We start from the raw sequence: 15,764 nt of genomic DNA, 5'->3' as shown, positions 1-15,764 counted from the left end.
TAGGAAATGTGAAAGTTTTTGTGTGCTCTGACACTGATACTGTAGCACAGGAATGAAGCTAAACCCTTTGCACGTGAAATAACTCAGCTTGCTCTACTTCCCAGTGCAGTTAAGTTTTCTGGGTGCCTATTAGCTCATTTGCAGTGGCTAATGGATGTTCCATATACACGGGACAGAATTTCTTTACAAATAATAAGTTGGGAGTATGCATTTAAGCATAATATTCAATATCTCCCATTTGACATGCACATTCAGTAACTGCAAATGCTATTAGTAGATGCAAAATGTTCTTAAGGTTGATCTTCTTAAAGGATGACTTGGATTATGCTATTTTGCTTTCAGCTCCCTTTCTAGGGATGATTTTGATAATTAGGTTAGGAAAATAAAAGCAAAATGGAGTTTATGTATGAAGACAAGGCCTGTATGTTCCAGAAGACTAGTTTCTACAGATATCACAGATTAAATATATCTATACTGTAAAATTCTCCTATGCCCTGCTAGTCAGTTCAGTATTACCTTACCCACACTAAAACGCGTATGCTGAAAAGGCTGAGATACCTGGACTCCCTGGTTTTCCAGTCACGGTGTTTGGAGGCAGGGGTTTTCTTCGCATTTGTGTAGGCTTGGCAGGAGGTATGGGAGGATGCTGAGGGCCAGGCGATGTAGTTACTGAATGACATTACAAGACAGCATTATTAATTATTTAACCTCAAGTTCCATAAAATCAGAAACCCATTACAAGTTATATTCTAACTTCTCAAACACTGTTTCATGTCTGATTTAGTATCACAAGCTGAGAAGTGAGTTTAAGAGCTGAAATGAACTGTATTTCAGCCTTAAATTCTTCAGAAAGTGTGTGCCATGGAGTTTTAAACCAAGTTTACCTGAAAAAAAGGAGCTCTCTTGGGATTTTGTACGAGTCTTTCAGTGATTCATTTTCTGTGTAGTTACTCATTTCTGTCAACGGTAATTTTTTGGCAGCCAAGAGGATACTTCTTCCCACGATAAACACTCTCCCAGTGTACCTGGAAACATCTTCAGTATCCTACCCACAAAATTTCTAATCTTTTGTACTTTCTAACTGATGCGCTGGTCACCCTCAGCTCAAAGCAAAAGATGTAACAAAAGGGAAATTATCATTAGGGACACATGACTCTATGCCGTTCAAAAGTAAGAAATGAAAAAAAGTCACCATGTGCTGACATGGCTAGAGACAGCTGTTGTGTTGGAAACTCCTGAAGCACCCAGCTAGGTTGCTGCAATGAGCAGTTCCAGCCAATACCTAGTAAATTTATCTGGTAAAGGTCCTTCGACAGTGAAGTCTGAAAGGACAGCCTAAGCTTCTTAATTCATACTCACAAAACATTTTACTGTATTTTCCAGGCAATTATAAAGGATTTTATTATGAAAAGGAAAGACGAAGGAAAAGATTTTTGTTCCACTGTTCACCTTTGCACTTCATTCCTTAAGAAAAAAACCCAGCAGATATGTGCAACACATTTATGTAACAAAAGACTTTTTGTACTTAACAAGGGAAAATCTTCAAGAGTAATGTAATTCTTATAATGCTGCCAATGTCAACAAATGTGCAAGTTGCCTGATACTGAGTTACTGGCTATACAGAGTGCCTTGGGCCCTACATATCAGACCTTAACTCACCCTATAAATAGAGTGACTGTGGGTGAGAAGGGAGCAGATCCAAAGACACATTTGGGAAAGCCTTTTTAGAAATACAACAATCAAATAGGAACATCTCCATCTTTCTCTGCTCCCTTTTCCTTTTGGACTTTTGCAGTCACTTATAAAACAGATTTTTTTTTAAAATCCCTCAGACCAAGACAGGAACTAATACTCTATCTAACTCAGGAAGACGTAATGGTTTTGAAAATAGCACTTGTAGGTTTCATATTCATTCTTAATCCCTAGATGGAGATGAAAAAATATGCCTAAGGACCTGAAAAAGGAGAATACATTTTTGTATGTATAAGTCATCATACCCTAGATATTACTACATGTAGCATCCATGACTCATTTCCCCCTTACCCATGTTTAGGGAATGGGATTGTCCGAGATATTTACGGAGTAAAAACATGCAAGTATTGACTCATCAATGATTTCCATTGTATCTTCTGAACAACACAACCACAACAGTTACATGCGAGTCAAAACATCCCATTCAGTGCACTGTGTCAAGGCAAATCTACTGTAGTGCACTCTGGAAAACCAAGAATCCCTACTCTTCTCTTCTACTATTACCACAATGATTAGGGTGATGGTCTATGATGCTACCAAATCTCATTAACAGTGTGGAGACTGAGCCTGTAAACAGGACACACAATAGTATTTAGGGATTTTGTGATAGCATAGATTTTTGTGAAGACAGTGGCATGGTGAATTATTAGGATTTATTTAGTCACAGGAGTTCTTTGTGGACCACAAATATATTTCATTGAGTCTGTCACTCTTCATGAAAAAGGAGGGTGTGCAGCCTCTTAGGACAGACTCTTAACATATCAAGCTTAATTCTTGTATGCTAACCTATCTTTTTCATTTCTCGTAAGTAGCATAAATGTAATTTTTTCAGTTAACACACACTTTTTCAGAAAAAGTAAATGTATTTAAAAGCAAATACTGGCTAAGTTATAGCAACACCTGATTAATCAGCCTCACTTCTTTGCCTGGTAAGATCATGGAAGATCCTCCTGGAAGCGATGTCAAGGCATACAGATGCCAGGGATGTGATTAGAGACAGCCAGCATGGCTTCACAGGGGCAAATCATGCCTGACTAATCTGGCAGCCTTCTACGATGGAGTGACTGCGTTGGTCGGTAAGGAAAGAGCAACGGATGTCACCTATCTTGACTTCTGCAAGGCCTTTGACACAGTCCCATGCAACAACCTTATGGCTAAATTGGAGAGATGGCTTTGATGGATGGAATATTCAATGGAAAAGGAATTGCCTAGGCAGCCCTATATAAAGACTTGCTGTCAATGGTTCTACGTCCAAACGTGGATCAGTAACAACTAGTGTCCCTCGGGGGTCTGTATTGGGACCAGTACCATTCAAAATCTTTACTGATGACACAGAGAGTGGGATTGAGTGCACCCTCAGCAAATTTGCGGATGACACCAAGCTGAATGGTGCAGCTGATACACTTGAGGGAAGGGACGCCACCAAGAGGGACCCTGACAGGCTGGAGAAGTGGGCCAATGCAAAGCTCATTAAGTTCAACAAAGCCAAGTGCAAGGTCTGCACCTGGGTCAGGGCAAATACCAGCCTCAGTACAGGATAGATGACAGGTGGATTCAGCACAACCCTGCAGAGAAGGAGTTGGGGATATTGGTAGAGGAAAAATTAGATACAAGCCAGCAATGTCTGCTTGCAGCCCAGAAAGCCAATGGTATCCTGGGCTGCCTCCAAAGTGCTGCCAGCAGGTTGAGGGAGGGGATTCTGCCCCTCTATTCTGCTCTCCCAAGACCTCACCTGGAGTACTGCACCCAGTTCTGGAGTCTGCAGCACAAGACAGACAGGAACCTGTTGGAGCGAGTCCAGAAGATGCTCAGAGAGCTGGAGCACCTCTCCTATGAAGACAGGCCAAGACAGTTGGGGTTGTTCAGCCTGGAGAAGGCTCCAGGGAGACCTTGTTACAATATTCAGTACTTAAAGGGAGCTTATAAGAGAAATGGAGAGAGACTTTTTACCAGGGCCTGTAGGGAAACGACAAGGGATAATAGTTTTAAGCTGAAAGAGGACAGATTTAGATTAAATATAAGGAAGAAATTCTTTACTGTGAGGGTGGTGAGACACTGACGCAGGCTGCTCAGAGAACCTGTGGATTCCCCCTCTCTGGAAGTGTTCAAGGCCAGGTTGGACAGGGCTTTGAGCAACCTGGTCTAGTGAAAGATGTCCCTGCCCATGGCAGGGGGATAGAACTACTTGATCTTTAAGGGTTCCTTTCAAATCAAACCATCCTATGATTCTATTTTTCTGAATTTTGATATACATAGTAAAGCCTCATGAAGAGAGCTGAGATCACAGAAGTATACAAGAAAATTACAAAACAGTAGTACCTAATTTTACAGTCATACCCGAATGTCTTTTATGACTACAGTTCAAGGTATTGGTTTACTTCAAAGTTCTAAAAGCTTAACTTTAAACATCTAATGTCATAGGATGAGTAAAAGCAGATGCAGATGTTCCTTCAAATCTATGTGCAAAATAACCTTCCAGTCTCTGCAAATCACAAGCTGGATTTACTTAAGTACACACCACTGCCTGGCTTTCAGCTACTAAAAATGCAGAGCACCATCCTTGTTTTCAGCTTACAGTCTGAATCCAGCTACTGCTAATAGTATATCACACCGGACTTAATCTTTACAAAGTACAATCTTCAGATTGAATGAACTTTAAAAAGATAAAACATCAGAACTGAGCTGTCAAGATAGACTCTTGTCTCTGTGCAGGTAAATTAGGTGCAAAGGAAATTCAGAAGAGATTAGGAGCAAACAGCCGTTTATAAACTAGAGACATATCTTTGTATCTGTGTTTTTAAATGTAATAACATGATTCCAAGGGAAAATGTAACCAAAAAGAGCAGCTGCAGCTGAATAGTAAATGCAAGGGTAAAACCAAAAAGATTTTATTTTCAGTCAGGTTTTCTGACAGTAAAAAAAGCACAGCTAAAACAAGCTCCATTCTTGGTCATGCTTATGAAACAAATCCTCTATATGTAAAGTGTTTACATGTTTGTGTGTACACATGTGGCATGCAAACACACTCTATACTACAACTTCTGAGTTGAAACTGAAAATTTCTAAAAAGCTGACTAGAAACGTGAAATACACAAAGTTTATTTTTGAAGGCTTATTTTGGGAGCTGTTTTTCAGCAAAAATATTTTGAAAATATTGAAAAAAATTTGAAAATACGACTGCAACACTTGCAAGAAAAGTAAAACTGACAAGCCTGGTAAAGCACACGTAAAAAACCTTGTAACCTTATTTACTCCACATTATTATTTTGCTTCAAGCCTAATGTTCTAATTTTCCCAACAATCCTGATATTCAACAAAACTTTCTGATAAATCATTCACTGTATTCTCCCTTGCTATGTAGAAACTATTAGTATGAAAAAATCAGTGTTTACAGTATTGTGGCTGTTTGACCATCAGGATACAAACTGGTAGAGGTCATTTTTAATACACGACGTATGCTGTTGACTAAGTAGTGACTACAAAATATTCTCACTTTTGTCACTTTTAGTAGCATCCTGAAGCCAGGAGAAGGTGTATTGATGAGAATGAATAAGAATTATTTTCTCTTCTTAGTGGAGGTATAGGAAAGATGGTGTTTTTATTTTTCATCACTGTTAACATTTGCTATACTGCCTTCTTTTATTAATCTTACCAGAAATTGGCTTTTCCCAGGTATCACTATATTCCAAAGGTTTTTCCACATCCACACCAATTTGGCTGGCAATATCCTCAGGTGTATATACATCATCTGTGAAACAAAGGAAATGAACTAAGTATCTACAGTGCAGCACCAAGTCACAGAATACTTGTATATCGCATACATTCAAACTCTAGATAACATTAATTGCTAAACTAGCACATATGGCCCACATTTGTTTTTACTGATAACTTAGTAATATCCTTTATCTTCCTATTCAAGTAAGTAGAAAGTGATCTGGGTCTAGTGAGCCTGCAATTTAATTTTAAACTTTCCTTGAGAAAAGTGTATTTTGAAAGAGAGAGTTAATAAGATTAAGAGATAACAGATGAGTTAAACCAAGATTATATGTGGAAAGATGAGTACAGAGAACATTCTAGTTTTTCAGTAGACAGAATACAATGTCCATCGATTCTGGGAAAGGGCAAAGTCTTTGTCCCCAGAATAAGATCCTCAGTTATCCTCCAAATTGAATGGCTAGAGCAATTCTGAACCAAACATATACCGTATTTGGCATACTGGAGGCAAAGTGTACATAAAATTCAGTTTGTATATAAAAGAAAGTCCTACTTAAAAGTTATATAAACACATTAAAAAAACCCTGAAGTAAATGGCATTAAAAAGATCAACACAATTACTCCTAGTATAGAACAACTGCTTCACATGCTGGTATTTATAGGACAGCTAGACTGTTAAATTAATATGCTTTCCCTATGTGAAACAAGTATATTTACTTTATAAAAGTTCTATATATGGTAGAGTGTGAAGATCCATTGCGATTTCATCATGGGAAAAACAAAAAAATACTTGTTTTCATGACATAATAAAAACCCCTTGAAAGTTAATGTATTTAAAAAAAAACTTTAAAATTCTAAAAAAAATAATAATTCTCAATATTGAATTAATTATGAAATTCCAACTCTAGTCCAACATGATCTAAACACTCCAGCCAAAAATTTCATAGTTTATTATCTGGTACTCAGTTTGCTTTGAGATTAAGATAGTATTTTAACAGTATGAAGCAGATAATTTTTCAATTATTTTACTAATTGGCCATTCTTGCTAGGCATACCTTAGGCATCCACAGTGCACAGTATGGATACATTAAATGATTTTCTTAAGATTAGTGAGGCTTGCAGTAAGCTGGGAACAGGACACAGGTCATCTGGTCCCTGTGACGAAAATTTCTAAACACACTAGGTGCTTTTGTATAACTGCAATATGTCTTCAGGTAACTGAAGTGGTTAATTACATCTTCAGATACACAAAGCGCCAAAGTGCTAATCAATGTTTCCTGTGGATGGTGTTCAAGGAAGAAGAGGCATGAGAAGATCAGCATCAGCTTTAAAAAGAAAAATGATCTTGTACACCATGGGTCATAGTCAGAGTATATTTAGCTTCTTAACTTCATCTTACAATAAACACATCAACAAAACATACAGCACATTGACTAAATCATACTAAATCACCCAAGTATCCGTTACAAGTCTAATTTAATTTTGCATCTTACAGTGTCTACAGGAAAGCCTACCTCTGTTCTGCTCCTTACAATCTAATTTAGATTCACAATCTTTTCTGAGTTACATCAGCTAGGAATGAAGAAATATTGTATACATTCTAGAGGGAAGTAGTAATTTTTTTTACCACCACCACCCCTGCGCTCCCCTGAAACTTGCACTGCTATTTTGCCATTAGTAAAGTAGTAATGAAAAATAAGTCAAAGTTTCAGCAAAAAAGCTTATCAAACCACACCACCTCCCTGTTGACAAAAATCTCCTTGTCTTCTTCTTGAATATTTCAATGCACTTTAAAGTTACATAAATGTTAGTGTTTTCAGACAAGGCTACCAAAGAGCTTGCATCACCATAGCATTTGCCTTATGCTAGCTAACATAACTTACTTATTTTAAGCATTTAGACTTACCATGTTCATCCAAACTTAACAGAACTGAGAATAGATGTATTACTTGCATGTGTGTTTGTGTCTTCTTTTACTTCTATCTTTTTTCCTTGAAATATTAATGGGACCTGGAACACCTTAAAACTAACCACTGCATCTTTAATAGCAGGAATACCTTAGAAGGGTGGCCCATTTTAAGAGAACACCTGGAAAAAGAGCCCTTGATAAAACAAACTGAAATACCTTAACGCTTGAGCTTTTCTAGAACTTGGTTATACACCCACAGTTTCAAAAATAAAAAGAAAATAGAAGGCAAAATTAATGGCCATTGTATAATGAAAGCCAACTACCACTTTCTTTCACAAGGGAAATGGAAATGTTGCTCTGTTTGTTTGGTGAAGGTTGTCTGGAAGCTTAACAGATCAGGAGCAGTTTTTAAATGGTTAGGATTAAATAAAAAAAACAAACTCCAAAATAAACCACAACTAAGAGAAGTTATAAACACTAAGACAAATACAAAAAGCCATCTCAATAAAATGAAATTCTAGAGAAAATGGCTAAAAAAAAGCAGAAAATTAAAAGGAATGTTAGTCATGAGGAGGTAATCCCTGCCTCTCTCCCCCAGTCCAGTTTACCACCTGGCACCACAGTTAGCCAGGAGACTGAGAAGCCTGTCAGGAAACCAGCTGCAACCCCACGTGCTGCTGCTGGAAAAACCAAATCCCACTACTTATCATCTGGGCGTGCAGCTGCCGGGCACACTGCACGGGGTGAAACATCTTTGCGCTGAGGCTAATGAGCATAGTCAGGAAGAACTGGAGTACATTCCAAAGCAGTGCCAGCCCAGCAAGGAATTAAAAGATTCATACTGCTCTTCAAACAACAGAGTGCCCATGGCTCTTCAGTAAATGTGCTCTTCTTCAGATAAAGAAAAAAATATGTAACATCTAAAGGTAAGCCTGAAAACATACTGTTCCTTACAGTTTAATTAAGGATTCTGATCAGCTTAGATCAGAAATTAAGGATTCTGGTAAGCTAACTACAGAAAACAACAGATCATTTTCATAACGGCAGATATAAACTTCCCCAACCCCCAAAATCATCCGGATACCTTGAAGTATTATCATTTCTCTAAGATGTCACCTCCTGAAAAGAAACGTTTTGATTTCGCTTAGCTGGGAAGATTCAGATTTATCTTTTCTGTCTTTTCTGCAGACTTAGGAGTTCTCTTTGCAATATGTTATTGCACATTGCTTGGGAGAGATACGGAAGATTTCTTCAATTGATTACCTGAACTCGCTTGTGCAAAATTGTTTTTGTAAGCACAGACAGCCTGGCAGGCTCAGACACTGCATTTGCATATGTCACAAAAATGTGACATACCTGCCTTACAGAACACTTGGGATTTTACTTACTGGTCATTAACGAAGGTACAGACTGAAAAGTTGTGAAAAGCTGCAGTCCTCTTTCAACCTGTCACGAACATACCAAACTCACTGGTGATTTCTCTACACTTCTGAGCAGAGAGGTGCAGACTCAGAAAGATACCAACGAGTTGCTACATCAGCAGGGTTGGGGGCACAAAGAACGGACAGCAGGCAGTAAATACCAGCTCTTCCTTAGTGCTGTGGACACCAGGTTTAGTTTATAAGGGCTCATTTGGCAGGACATAAAATCTAGGTAACACACATATTCAGGATGGTTCTATAACTTAAAGAAGAAAGACTTCTGTAACTGAGCAATGGAAAATACTACTAGAAGTATTGTTTTCCGGAAGAATTCTAAAAGAAGGTACTTATTCACCTGTGAGTACACATAGCATGTGCAGCAAGGTAATAGACTTGTGACGATTTTTGATATCATCTACCACACCAAAGCTCTAGATCTTCCTGGCAACTGGAACTACTATAAAGACATGGAAATAATGACAACTATCGGGCACTCCAACAGGAGCATTTAAAATAAGATTGCTTGAAACAATACTTTGTCAGTCACCTAAAACAGTGTTAAGCACAACAAACTGCATGTAACAATTTACATGTCTACTATTATCTACTGTTATGCTTATACTGCTGATTTCCTTACCAGGCATTTTTTTTTTTTTCTTCTGTTTAATCTACAGATACCTCAGCCAAGGTTACTGCTATATGAGAGAAGGGAAAAGCTTAACATACTGTCTAACATATGTATTTATGCATAATTTCAGAATGTGATTTCAAAAGCCACTTACTCCTGGAGACCTGTGCGTATTCTGCCTGTTTTGGAAATCAGACATTAGGCAGCTCGCTCACAAGGATACTGCCAACACAACTGAAGAACAAAACTTCCTGACCCGCAACTACTGCCACTGGTCATTTAATACTGTCTGTCTCTGATAGTCCTGGAATTTGATGGGCTCTTTTCACCTGCCAGAAGGACTATAATGAGTCAAAGAGCACAGATCTCTAATGAAGGCGTCCACTCTGTATGTAATACAGAAGAGTATGCCATGTTCTGAACAGGCTATTTTTAATTAATTTTAAATATACAACCATCTCTTTTGAGGTTTTGCCACTTCGAAAAACATGGTGGGCTTCTCAAAATTGTGTGCAGGCATAAATAGCTCAAATCATACTAAAAAGTCAACAACAGGTATTCAATGGCCAAAGGTACTTTGGAAATCCCAGTACAGAGAAATATTACACAGACAAAAAAAGGAATGCATAGAGCAGATGGTATATTACTCAGGTTATCCTAACCTGGCTAGCACAGAGCAACAGTATGGGACACAGTAGCACTGTTAGCAGTGGATGAACAGCCAAGTTTGCTTTGAAGATGTGCATTATTTATTTATTTAAATTGTTTATTATTTTAAACTTGCGTTATAGATGAAGAGTCCTAAAAGTCTGTATTTAATTAACCAATGGCTATATTTTTTAAAAAAAAGATAATGGCTGTATTTTTTTTAAAAAAAGGTATTCGTAGTAACATAATAAATTCATGCTTTATTAAATTTTTAAAACAATGATTCTTTATCCATTAGCACTGACAACATTATTTTGATTGGATGGAAAACCAAGGTACAATTGAAAAAGGATTTATCATAAATGATTCTTCCCCCAGCCAACCCAAAATTTCGAGTAAATCTTTGTGGCTAGGGGTGTATGTTATCTCGGTGTGTAAGAATGTGTGAGTTGAAGTGACAGTTCTCACCCTTCTCTATCATCCATCAACTTCCTTGGTGCTGAAGTATGCAAGCCTGAACAGCACATAGTCCGAATGTGAGCAGGTCCAACATGAACACACCACATGCATAGCTAGTAGCTAGCAAGATACCTGGTTTTAAGGCTTTCTTACCAAGCCTTCTGACTTGAACTTAAACAATTGGGTAACCCTTTTCAGCAAAGTGTTTTCCAGCAATTATTCTGGACCTATCATCTAGAAAACAGCAGTAAACAGTAGCCACATAATTTTGTATCTGCAAGTTTACACTGACTGAGTGTCAATATCAGTCATACTGACAGTCAGGAATTATATAACTTGACCAGTAGCAGCAATTACACACAGCATTCTGAGGAATTAACTTCTATAATCAAGTACAATGAAATATTTTGCAGGGCTTAAGATGATTTGAAGAAGTCACAAGCCTGTCTTCTACTGGTAATTTTAAACAAATGCCAAAACTGCAGCTCTACCTGCTGTTGGTGCAATCCACTTTGGCAGTCCAGGTGCTTTTGTTCTAGCTGGTGCTAGTGTGGTTTTACTAAGAGCTGGGAAAGAGTTTAACAAGAAAAAAAGAAGAAAAAAGGAAAAAAAAAAAGAGAAAAAAAGAAGAATAAAAGAAGAAAAAAGACGAAAAAAAAAAAAACCAAAGAAAAAAAAATGTTCCATGAAAAGAAAACCCAACAGACTTTTATGTGATGCCAAAAATTCCACATTAGAGATGGAAAAGCAACATTTGCTGCAATGATACACACAGCTTTGGTTTCTTTCTTTTCTGATTTGGAAAAGCTTTACCTCTAGACTAATTAATTTAAAGAAAAATACCCCTTTTTTTCAGCAACACTTAAAATTCCACTGAGAATAGGTGAAATTAATTAATTCATTATCTCCTCCCCGTCCCAAACTGAATAAACAATTATTACCAGGTCTGGTCTGTGATTTATCAGATGGCTTTGGTCTTGCAGAAGTGAGACGTGTTTTATGAGGTGCTACAAGAAATAAGGTTCAGTTTAAATGCTATGTGTAAAAGGAACACAAATAGTGCAGTGTAATTTGCCAGAAAAATGGTCCATGCACCAATGTGATACAGCAAAATGGACATATGAGAATTCTATGAGTTCCAATCCAAAATGCACACTGAGAATGGTAGTTTCTTTAGTGGTCAGATGACTCCATCATGCAGTCTGACCAGTTACATTCATGTTTAGGTTTAGGAAAAGATATAAAATATTTACAGCCAGTTACCCAACTGTATATAGATACAGAGTTAGCTCTGCAAGGTATCCATGGCCTTAAGACATTTAATTAGGTTCTGTAAAAAACAAACAAACAAACAAAAAACCTCAAAATAAAACACCAAACCGAACACTGCCCAAATCAAATATTCAGATTAAAAACATGAAACATTGAAATACTGGAGAGAAAACAACTGGAAGCATTCAATGCAGACACTGTGTAGGGCTGCTGAAGCATACTGTCATCATCAAGGCTAAAATCAGAAGCCTTCAACCTTTTCTTATTGTTGCCTTTCCCTTGCCAAATAGTTTTGATATTTCAGTTGTTAGAGAATCTATGTGAATCACACTGCAAGCTGAAAGCATAAGCAGTAGTCACTGTTACCTTGTGCCAAATTATCAACCTCTATAACTCATTTTTTAAATAAATAGACCTAGCTATTTGATATTAATAACCATTCTACCCACAACACTTAATCCAGGCTCTCTGGAATGTCAGAGAAAATACTTATGCAGGAAAGAACGTATTACTCAGTTTTGACATCTACATTTGGGAAACGTTTTACAGATTTAGATTTAGTATTTTATAGTCAAGAGGTAGAAGTCAGTTACATTTATGTTTGCAACACTATACATCTGAGGATCCAATACACAGCATAATACTGTTTAATAATCTTTAATCTAATAATCTTAATAATTCATATAATCTTTGAGGCAATGCTGATTCAGCCTTGATTTTCAGAGCAATGAACAAAAATCGTTTGATAAGGGGAAAAATAAATATTCATGTGATATATTTTAAATAGTTTTAAAGGTAATAAGGAATAGATCATTAAACCTTAAACCGTACTGATTTTACTTAACCTCTACAGACTCTCAAAACAACAACTTAAGAAAATCCTAGTAATTACCTGTATGGAACCGTGGAATTTCAGTTGGTACTGCAGTTTTGGGCTTGGGTGAAATATGGTACGTTTCATTGGGAACTGAAAGTAAAGATATTATTGCTTATCAAATGCAAATTATTTCCTTTTAAACGTAAGATACCACAGGTGGAAGCGAAATTCAAACTGTCTTTGTGCAGACCATAAACAAAAAGAGCTGGTGCTAGACATCTGGCCTAAAATCATGCTTTTATACAGGTAAAAGACTTCTCTCGACTGGGAAGGACTGGGAAGATACATATCATTAGTAGGTCAGACAAAAGAAAAAAAAGATGATAAGGTAATGTCTTTTTAATATGTCTCCTCAGCCCTGTACATAAAGTACTTATTTCTAGAAAGAATTGCATGAAAGAAGAAATGGCTGGAAAATTAAAACCAGCAACATTTTGTATGTGCATTGGAAAGTGACTAACAATTGAACCTGACATAACAGAAATACCTCAATATATCTTTGATTAAAGCGTGAGTGTAGCCATATAGCAAAAGCAGAGAAAGTAAAGTTTTATGAAAAATAAACTGACATAATATTCTCATTACCCAAAGTCATTTTGGACCCATCAACAACATGAACTGTTATAAGGTTAATTGATCCCAGGTGTGTTGTCCTTGGAGCTAAAAGAAATAAAACATTGTTCTGTGAGAAGTGAAATTAAAGACGTTGGATTTCATTAAGGATCTGTGTCCTTTGTTTCCTACAAGCCCATCTACACATCTGCTAAGACAATTTTAGCAAACAGGAGACAGACACGTGTTCTGATTAGTCTGGATGTGTTTTCACGCTGACAGCCAGACAATGCAACTATTCTGCTGGGCCCCCACCAACTCAGGACAAATGCCCCAGAGGTACAGTTCTGGCAGTCCTTGGTCTTTCTTACACTGGGTGTATTAATTTGCACTTCCCTAAAAAATTTTTTAAAACCCTGTAGTAACGTAGTTATCTTTCAGATGTTCTTCGCTCACTCAAATTTGATTGAATTTAGTGAAAGATATCCAAGTTACTGGATGAAAAGGAGAGAGTGGCAGTCAGAGCCACACACTACATGCCTCTCTGTCTTACAGAAATCAGGTTAAAATATGGAAGCTGGGAAGTAACCTACTTACTAGCATGAAGGGCAGTGGCTAAATAGTATCAAATTTTTTTAACAACTTTCCTAACAGTAGCTTATTTGCATATATATCATTATAATTATTTAAAATCTAAAAGGAAAAGAATAAACCTATAAATTCTGTTCTCTGAAATTCTTTGCCTAAAACTAACTTTGTAGTGGTACCAAAGCATGGCACTTGTTAACTGACATGATTGGAAATAGCTCTTATTCAACCAAGACTTAGGATCTAACTTGGTTACTTAACAGAAAGCCTTTCAAAATAAGGCCTTTAGAAAATAAATCTTTTTCCTGGACTGTTCAGTTCCATTTTCACAGTAATATCTATGGACAGTTCTTGAATTACTAGCGTCTCTGCTTAAATTCTTTTCAGCTATATAAAAACGGGCTAGAAGTCTAAGGGAAAAAACGGGGGAAATGATAAAACCTATTCATTAACTTATTTTCTAAAACTAAGGCGATTAGATCAGAGTAAGAAAGATGAGGAGCTGCTCTTTTTTAAAACCATGTTGTCACCCCTGCTCTAACAATATTTTCTTGTCTAACCTTCCTACTTAGTAATTTTTAAGGAAATAGTTCACACCCAGGGTAAAGCTCAAGTATCATCATCCTTCAGTATAACTCTGCATCCGTAAATCTACTGTAGGTACTGCAAAAATCACTGGTATGAAGATGTATCTATATCTTTAGCATCTAACTATCTTGGACTGAGATTCTGTAACCCAACTTTCAAAAGTACTTGAGAAACTGAAGCAAATATATTAGGGTAACACAATCCCTCAAAGAAAAGAGCTTAGTGAAGCTGGCTACAGTAGTACATATTTAATAAAATTAATCTAATACCTCACATTTTTAATGGCTATACCTACCAATTCAACAAACAGTTGTTAAAAACCCAACCATCTTCACTTCTGCCCTCCATGGAAGGAAACAGATGCATTTCTCAGGCATGCTTCTTGATATAATTTATTAACACGCTGAGCTGAATAATGATCCTAATTTCTGACTACATATGCACGTCCCATGACTGCAGTACAGAATGACAGCAGGAAGTGTAACTAAGGCAGTGCCACAATAACAGTTTGAAAGTTACAAACTTTAAATTACCAGGTTTGGTCTGTGGTATGTCTGGCCCGACAGATGTTTTGGGTTTGAAAGGAATAAGCAGTTTTTCTTTTGGAGCTGAAAGAAACAGAAAAAGATTATTATTGTATTCTTCTGGAGTCATGATCCAATGTCATATTTAGCCCACAGTAAATGCATGACTCAAATGCCTGAAAAAAAGACAATAACAATCCCATGGCTTTCTGGAACCTGAAACAAAATGATTAACCAAAATGCAGAAAAGTCCTAGCGCTGAGCTGTAGGGTAAGTTGAGTTAGTGACTAAAATTCTTGCTCTAAAAGAAAAATTACACCACTGAATTTGGTTGCAGGTCTGATAAATATAGGCTTCCGAACAGACATGAGCTGAAGGCTATTTCTGCTTTACTTCTAGAACCGAGACCCATCTGTATTAAGAATCATGCACATATGTAAGCAAAATGAAGGGTAGTGGAATGATGTTACACGAAATAACACACTGGAGCATGTTCTCTAGCTATTTCTCCTGTTATATAATTAAAAATACCTGTATTTTAACTTTAAGGAAAGTTATTTACCCATTGCTGCCCTTGAATACTCAACGGTAGTAGAAGATTTTGTAATAATTGGTTGTGGAGTTGTCTGATGTATTGCTGTTAAGGAGAAAATGTGAAGAATCTTAGAATATTAAACTGTAATAGAAACAAACTAGCATTTGCACTATTTCTAAAACTTTCAGAATTCCCCAAACTAAAGAGTAGCAGACTATCTTATAAATCAACTACTGACAGATACCACTATATTTCAATTAACTTACCCTATACATCCCTTCTATAACAAAAATGGCA

General features: G+C 36.9%; 1 protein-coding gene across 1 annotated transcript in view; it reads right to left on the bottom strand.

Moving 5' to 3' along the window:
* Nucleotides 1-15,764, bottom strand: part of ABI3BP (ABI family member 3 binding protein) — a 166,213-nt gene that overhangs the window by 31,913 nt on the left and 118,536 nt on the right. The window contains 8 exon segments of the mRNA XM_055702821.1: nt 559-669; nt 5,405-5,500; nt 11,023-11,097; nt 11,473-11,538; nt 12,696-12,770; nt 13,266-13,340; nt 14,942-15,016; nt 15,495-15,569. Of these exon segments, the coding sequence (XP_055558796.1) occupies nt 559-669; nt 5,405-5,500; nt 11,023-11,097; nt 11,473-11,538; nt 12,696-12,770; nt 13,266-13,340; nt 14,942-15,016; nt 15,495-15,569 (648 nt within the window).

The sequence above is a fragment of the Falco cherrug genome, chromosome 2 (genome assembly GCF_023634085.1).
Source record: "Falco cherrug isolate bFalChe1 chromosome 2, bFalChe1.pri, whole genome shotgun sequence".
Classification (NCBI taxonomy): Eukaryota; Metazoa; Chordata; class Aves; order Falconiformes; family Falconidae; genus Falco; species Falco cherrug.
Note: the sequence above shows the minus strand (reverse complement) of the source record. Positions and strands in the feature narration are given on the sequence as shown.